Below are 7,336 nucleotides of genomic sequence, written 5' to 3' on the forward strand. Positions count from 1 at the left end.
TAAACTCAAGTTACTTATCTATCTCTTTTGTGTTGGAAGTGGAATATTCTTTTTTATAAATATTGGTACAAAGTTTATTTAAGCTCGGCTATCAGCTTGAGCTCTCGAATCGAGCTGAGCTTGTATGTAAATAGTCGAGTCGAGCTTAAGCTCAAATTTATAAACTCGTTCGAGCTCAAGTTCGAGTCAAACCAATAAATACTAAGTCAAGTTTAAGTTGTCTTGAGCTCGACTTGACTCATTTGAAGCCCTAATGTAATATATTAAAATTTTATATTTTATTAAAAAATAAATTTAAACTTTTGATAAAATATAAAAAGAAATATTAATAATGTTATATAGGGTTGTTTTTACTAATGTTTGTGATGGGTCATAGGATGGAGGTGGTGATTTTTTGGGAGGAGGAATGCATTTATTTTCTGGGTCCTATTTGATTTTGGGCATGGTTTATATCATATTCTTTAAAAAAAAATTATATAATAGATGATATAAATTTATATTTTAGTATAATATATATTATAATATATTAAAATTTATATTATTATAAAAAATAAATTTAAAATTTATATAAATATAATGAATAAATTAATATATTAATAATTTTATATATTTAATTAGTTTACCGTGTTGGGGTGTTGGGGGTACGGGATCGGAATGAGTCCAGGCAGAGACACATATAAAATACCGGCTAGCGGAAAAAAATTGAAAAAAATCGAATTAAACAATTGTTTGTAATAACGGTTTTGGAATATCAATTCAAATTTTCTATATTTATATAATATACTTATATAAATATATAATTTTTTAATATATGATCAAAATAATGAGAATGGACATACTTATACAAATTTATGAACGAGATAATTTCTTTTAAACCAAATAACTAAAAAAAATCTTTCTTGATTATTTTTTATTATATTTTACATGTTATGAATTGGTTGATTGTTTTTTATTCTATTTTACATGTTACGGTCGTTGTACTCAAATTTGCATGAATGAATAGATAAAAGAAAATAAGTTCATTGAAAACATTTCAACATATCTAAAATGTCAAATAATGAATATTATAGAGTTTCATAATAAATTTTAAATATCAACTATTTAAATATAGATAAATTAAAGTATTTTTTTTGTATTTTGATTGAATAATTAAGAACTATGTAATCTTATTATAAGGATTATTTAGAAGAAGAAAAAACCAACTCAAGCTCAAACAAGCTATACTTGTTATTAACAAGTTCTCATTAATTGAATTCATTATAAATATAACAGCTACTTAAAATATGTTGTATATTATTAAAATATTAACTTTCTTTATCATAATCAAAATTCCAAAATTTAAAATAATGAAAATAACTCCAAAATTGTTTATCAAGGTTTTCAAAGTAGAAACTATTATGTTCATGGGTAATCTTGAATCCAGACTTTCTCTACATAATTATAATTTATAATCTATATATAACAACAATTTTAAAGTTAATATTATGTTTTCCTTATCCAAGCAAGACTAAATGAAGCAAAACATATGGATCTATTTCAACTACTGAAGTTTAAAGACAAGGGGATCCATTTTCTCCCTATTATTCAACATCCTTGTGGAAATCTTTGTACATCTTCCTCCTACTAAGATTATCTTAGGGTGCAAATTATGAAATTTCTAGCTAGGTCTAAAGTCATCTGACTCATTAACATGGAAATCTTTGATGACAAGCTATTCAAGAATGTTCAAAGGCTACAGATATTAATAGTATTATTATTTCTGATGCAATTGGAAAGCAAGGGACAATTTTGCATCATCCATTGATCTCTTTTATTTAATGATAACTTTTTGCATAAAAAGCTTGTAATGTTATCTCATGAATTCAATATCCTTCTGAACAAAGTAAAATGGGATTTCTAATAATATCCTTCTAAAAATGAAAAAGAACCCATAGAAAACAAGACATAACCATGAACATTAAAAGTAAACAAAAATCAAGGCAAACATTAAAGTAATCCCGGTGCATTAAAAGTAATCCAAAAAAAAGTAAGAACTAGAGTATTTTCTTCCCTTTTTTTTATCTGTCCCATTTCTTAGGGGAGACTGACTGACTGACTGTTCCAACATCCAAGAACTAAACAAATCCAGTACAAGAAAACAATGAAATATTTGAAGGAATGTAAAAAATTGATGAGGGTCACAAGAAAATAGATTATACTTACTTACTCCCCCCCTAACCAGCTTCATATCAACCACCACCTTCGTTGAGAATCGAGAGATTAAAATGTATTTTTACCAAAATTCAGCAAAATATCGGGGAATGTAGCAGCTAACAAAATCACAAAAATATCCATCTTCTAAGCTATCTCGAGTTGTTGTTCAAGTTAGGTTTCTTCGGAGAAGAGAATATAGAACCTGGAGAACTGGCTGTCCTTTTCCCAAAGCAATTATAAGGTCCTTCTGATTCATCATCATCGCTATCAATTTCGGACGAAGGCAACCTGTTCTGTTGGCTCCTACGCTGCAGAATAAACACATTGAAATAGTAACTTACCAATTCTTCCCTGCTTTTCTTAGGAAAAGCCTTGAATATTTCTGTCCAGAACGATTTCTCCAGTGATGGAGTGTTTGCTTTGATAACCGAAGCAAATTTCTTCTCATCCTCCTTCCTCCACGACAAAGCAACGTTTTCGCCCATCTTGTCAAATTGCCACTGATCGAAGGCCGAGCACAGTTCAAGCTTCACACGGGACTTCTTCTCGCTGATGTGGAATCTGACGCAGTCGATCGAACCAGGATGTTGGCAGCCGCATGAGTCCTGTCTTCCTTTACCAATTCGTTCCCTTTCAATTAGATATTTGTTCTGCTCATTGTTCTTCAGAGGCCAGACCTGCCCACTTATCCATTTTGGGTCGCTTTCATAAGTTTCCCTCCCACCCTTCCACTCGGGTATTACTGCTTGGGAAATCGTTCCTACAGAGACTCGCTTTCTCTTTTTATTGTCGTTAAATAAAGCAACCTCTGGAGATGTTCTTCTTCTTCTTCCTCCAGACCCAGAATCAGATTCTTTGTCGAGTTGGTTATCTAAATCACGTGAAGACGAATTTAGTGCTGATTGGGACAATCTGGACGATTTATGTTCTTGGGAGGCTATTTTTGCAGAAAGGATCCTCGGACTGCATCTCAAACCGTCATTTTGCCCAAAATCTTCGTACATATAAGGATGCATCTTCTGCTTCTTCAATAAGATAATGAGGGACATGTCAGAACTCTTTCAACTTTTGCTCTCACCCATAAAGGAAGAGTAATACAAATCCAATTGGAATAAGAACATTAAAAAAGTTAAGTAGGATATTTGATCTAAACGTAATTCTCAAAATGGGACTGCAAAGTTTGAGAAATGTTCAAATCAAATCTCCTATAAAAATATCATGTTCGCAACATTAGTTTGGATCTATCATTTTCTTTCATAGAAATGTCCACGAACCTCAATTAATCCATGAGGTGAGGAGGCTAGCACATAAACTAGATGCTTCAGAAAATAATCAAACCATAAGTCCAAGCTTTTTATGGGGTGATTTTTTCTACACATTTTCTCCAATGAGTTTCAATTTTAAAAAACAAGAAAAAAATATATATTCCAAAGAAGCTTGTTCAATCTCGGGTTATTGAAGATTTTTCAAAAAAAAAGAGACTTTATCACACCACCTATCATTTCAACTATCAAACCACTTAATTCATCAAAACAAAATAACTTTACTTTACCTTTTTTTATAAATTAAATTGTAAATACAAAAAGATAATTTAGTAATTTAACCCATATAATCCCAAAGAAAAAAACTTTTCATCAAACAAGATTTTGAATTCATAACTTTCAAGTTACCCCACATCAAACAAGCTCACATCAACAACAACAGACATGCCAAATAAATCGTGGTAATAGAGACATGCAAATAAGTGACCAAAGTAGTTTTTTTTTCTCTTTTTTGTGATCCAGAATGTTCAGGCTAGGTTGAGCACACCTCAACTAATCGTGGGGAGATTAGCACAAAAACCCACTTTCATACCCACCATTTACGTAATCCAGGTGTTTTCAGTAATGGGATAGATGTGACAAAAGTAGATTAAGCATTATGACCGGAGGTTACCAATAATGTAAGCAAATAGGGTAAATGAGGAGAAGTTGCCTATATTTCTTTTGATAGGTATAACCCTTGTCCAACTAAAAGACATGAACAAAGATCATCAAAACAGTACACCATTCAAAGCTCATATAAAATAATTGATTATATACATACCAACCAATTTGTAGACGATTGTTCATCACCCATATGAGTGGGTCTTTTTATCAACATTGCCTCTCGAGCCAGCAAGATCTGCTTCCATTTCTGATCATTGCCAATGTTCTTCCACTTGAAACAGTCGGGCAAATTTTCAATCTGTGGATCACAAGGATCCTTCGCAACCTGAGTCACCCAGTGCAGCATTCTAATCTCATTCTCCAGATCTATCTTCCTCCTCTCGGAAATATTATCACATGTATCTACATTTTCAGCAACAAAACTATCTACATTTTCAGCACATTCATCCGTTAGCACATCACTTCCATCGTTTACGTTTAGAACATTTCCTGAGTTCAACCCGGATGCCTCTGAGTGTTCTACTACATCTTTCTTGTTTGAATTCAATGGTTTAAGTTCTTCACATTCTACATCTGCATCCATCAAACTAGAAGGTGTAGTGTCCCTATCTCTAGCATCCAAAACACTTTTTACTTCCTTACCAATTTTCTGCAACCACGTATCAAGCTTATCCAAATACTTTGTATAAATAAACTTCAAAGTAGAGCCACCATGAGAACCTAACCCACTCGCTTCAGCAACTGAATCCCATAATTCCTTTCTCGTAACTTCATCGAACCCTCCTTTCTCTCTCACTGCCATGTAAAGTTTCAACACGTCAATTGCTTCGTCGGTCTCCATCATCGGTGGTCTAAGCCTGAAGAAATCTGTTGCGCAGATCTTTTCGGTCGAAAGAAGAAATCGATCGAACAGGATGCGAATCTTGTCTTCTTCAGCTCCTTCCACAGACCCAATATCAAAACAAAGTTCCTTGTACTGTTTATGGAAGAAGTTGAGGAGATCTAGGGAATAACGATCAGCTATCTTCAAGGTTCCTACCATGGAGAAAAGATTCAAACCCTAGAAACAGTTAATAAAAGCATCGCTACAAAAGCAAAAAACGTTGCAAAAGAAGTTGGATGGTGAGCTATCTTGGAAGGAAATGAAGTAGAAAAAGAAGACGTCAAAGAGTAATCTACAGGCAAGTGGATCTGAAAGGAAAATGGGTTTCGAACGTATGATGTTTTAACGTAAAGTATGAAGAGAAAGGAGGGAGACGAAAAGATAGGGTTTTATTTTACAAAAATTTGAACAAAGCGGGCATGACGAATTGAGAAGAGAAAGGGGAAGGAGAAACGTACCAGACAGAGTATTTTGTGGGATGACCCTTCCATGACCTCTTTGTCCTTTCCTTTCGCTTATTTCCCCCCTAAGCCCTCTCTCTATTCATAATATCAATTTCTTGTTTACAAATGAGCTAGATTGAGAAAATATGAATTTATAGTGTGGAGAGAGGGGAGGAGAAAGGGTTAGGTTTTGTTTGATTAATGTGGGTTTGGGGGAATTGTGGCCTCTAATTTGTTCTCGAACTCTAAACGACGTCGTAGCGTACTGATAAAGAACTCTAAACGACGTCGTAGCGCACTGTTAAATGTCAAATCGTTGAATGCATATCGCGAGATTGCTTGTATTAAACAAACCCTAAATTTGATTAAGAATGGGAATATATTCAATATCAACAAATTATATAAGAATATACCATTTATGAAACAAAAACAACTTTGACATTTATAGATCTAGCTTCTTTATAAACCAATCATCTTAAGAATCTCAAGAGTCATCTTCTATGTATATAGTGCCTTGTTTCTCTTATGGCAACCTAGATTGATTTGGTGTTTTGTTCTACATGTTTAGCAAAACTAATTTTTGTGTTTTTATCTAGAAAAAACTTCTGTCGTCTGTAAAATCGTTTCGCTTGTACCTCGCTGTATTTTAATCTGTCTTTAATTCTTACTAAAATTGGAGTTATTTGCTAAAAGAATCAGCTTATTATTATGAATGTCTCTACACCAAAGGAAAATAAGTATTAGATCTGAGGTTGTTCTTCTATTTTGTCTGAAAATGTTAGGTCTTAAGTTAAAAAAAAAAGGAATCAACTAGGGTTTACAATTTAAAGACCCTCTCATTATGTGTGTATGGGCCAATTTGAAAAACTTTTTTTAGTTATCATTATATACACTTACATTCTCTTATTATTTTTTATGGGCCAATTTAAAAAACTTTTTGGGTATGATTAAAGATTGAATAAAAAAAATATAATGAAAAAATAACGGGCCGAGATAAAGTGCAACCGAGTTTAATCGAACTGAATAAATATAATTAAATTTGTTAATATACATCATTTTCGGAACATTATTTTATGTATACTAATATTCAAGATGTTAAAAAAATGGTTCTTCAATTAATTAAAATGTTTTATTTGCTCAAATCCAGATCCAATTGCAGGTCGAGCGTTTTTAAATTGGGCCGATAATTAAATTTAAAATCAGTGCACGGGGACATTTCCTAAAAAAAAACCGGACATAATTAACAAATCTCGCGCTCTCATAATTATTTTAACATTTATGCGAGTGTAAATGAGTAAGAGTAACTCGTAAATCACTTATGAGTTACCGCGTCATTCATTTTAATTTAAATATCGATACAAAGGAAATTATAAATAAAAAAAATTAATTGATTATTAGTTAAAGTTCATAATCTTCAATAAAAATATACACACTAACATTCTCTTATTATTTATTTATGAGCCAATTTAAAAACTTTTTGCTAGAGTTAAAAGATTGAATAAAAAAAATAATCGACTTGAGATAGGGTGCAAATAAGTTTAATTGAACTGGAAAAATATAATTAAATTTGTTAATATACATAATTTTAATAACATTATTTCATGTATTATTTCATGTTATTAATATTCAAATAAGATGTTAAAAATGGTTATTAAATTAATTAAAATGTTTTATTTGCTCAAACCCATATTCAACTACAGATCTGAGCATTTTTAAATTGGGCCGATAATTAAATTTAAAATCATTGCATGAGTCATTTCTAAAAAAAACGGACAGAAATAATAAATGTTGCGCACTCATAATTATTTTAACATTTATACGAGTGTAAATGAGTACGAGTAAAAGTAACTCGTAAATCATATATGAGTTACCACGTCATTCATTTTAAT

The 7,336-nt window shown here is 31.7% G+C and overlaps 1 protein-coding gene across 2 annotated transcripts; it reads right to left on the reverse strand.

Moving 5' to 3' along the window:
* Nucleotides 1–1,982: 1,982 nt before the first annotated feature.
* Nucleotides 1,983–5,563, reverse strand: LOC124910731 (AT-rich interactive domain-containing protein 1-like). Of its 2 annotated transcripts, XM_047451412.1 has the most exons (3): nt 5,463–5,563; nt 4,279–5,156; nt 1,983–3,218 (listed from the first exon to the last, which is right to left on the reverse strand). In XM_047451412.1, the coding sequence occupies exons 2-3, from the start codon at nt 4,963–4,965 to the stop codon at nt 2,343–2,345; spliced, it is 1,563 nt and encodes a 520-aa protein (XP_047307368.1). In that variant the 5' UTR covers nt 4,966–5,156; nt 5,463–5,563; the 3' UTR covers nt 1,983–2,342. The 2 variants fall into 2 exon arrangements, with proteins under 2 accessions (XP_047307368.1, XP_047307367.1); XM_047451411.1 differs by lacking the exon at nt 5,463–5,563 and having other exon boundaries at nt 4,279–5,452.
* Nucleotides 5,564–7,336: the final 1,773 nt, after the last annotated feature.

Source organism: Impatiens glandulifera, chromosome 7 (assembly GCF_907164915.1).
Source record: "Impatiens glandulifera chromosome 7, dImpGla2.1, whole genome shotgun sequence".
Classification (NCBI taxonomy): domain Eukaryota; kingdom Viridiplantae; phylum Streptophyta; class Magnoliopsida; order Ericales; family Balsaminaceae; genus Impatiens; species Impatiens glandulifera.

Excerpts from the sequence above, each read along its gene's own strand:
- LOC124910731 (XM_047451411.1), bottom strand. The coding sequence starts at position 5,163 with ATGGTAGGAACCTTGAAGATAGCTGATCGTTATTCCCTAGATCTCCTC. Across the intron at positions 3,219-4,278 it reads AATCGTCTACAAATTGGTTG|AAGCAGAAGATGCATCCTTA; the intron begins GTATGTATATAA and ends ATCTTATTGAAG.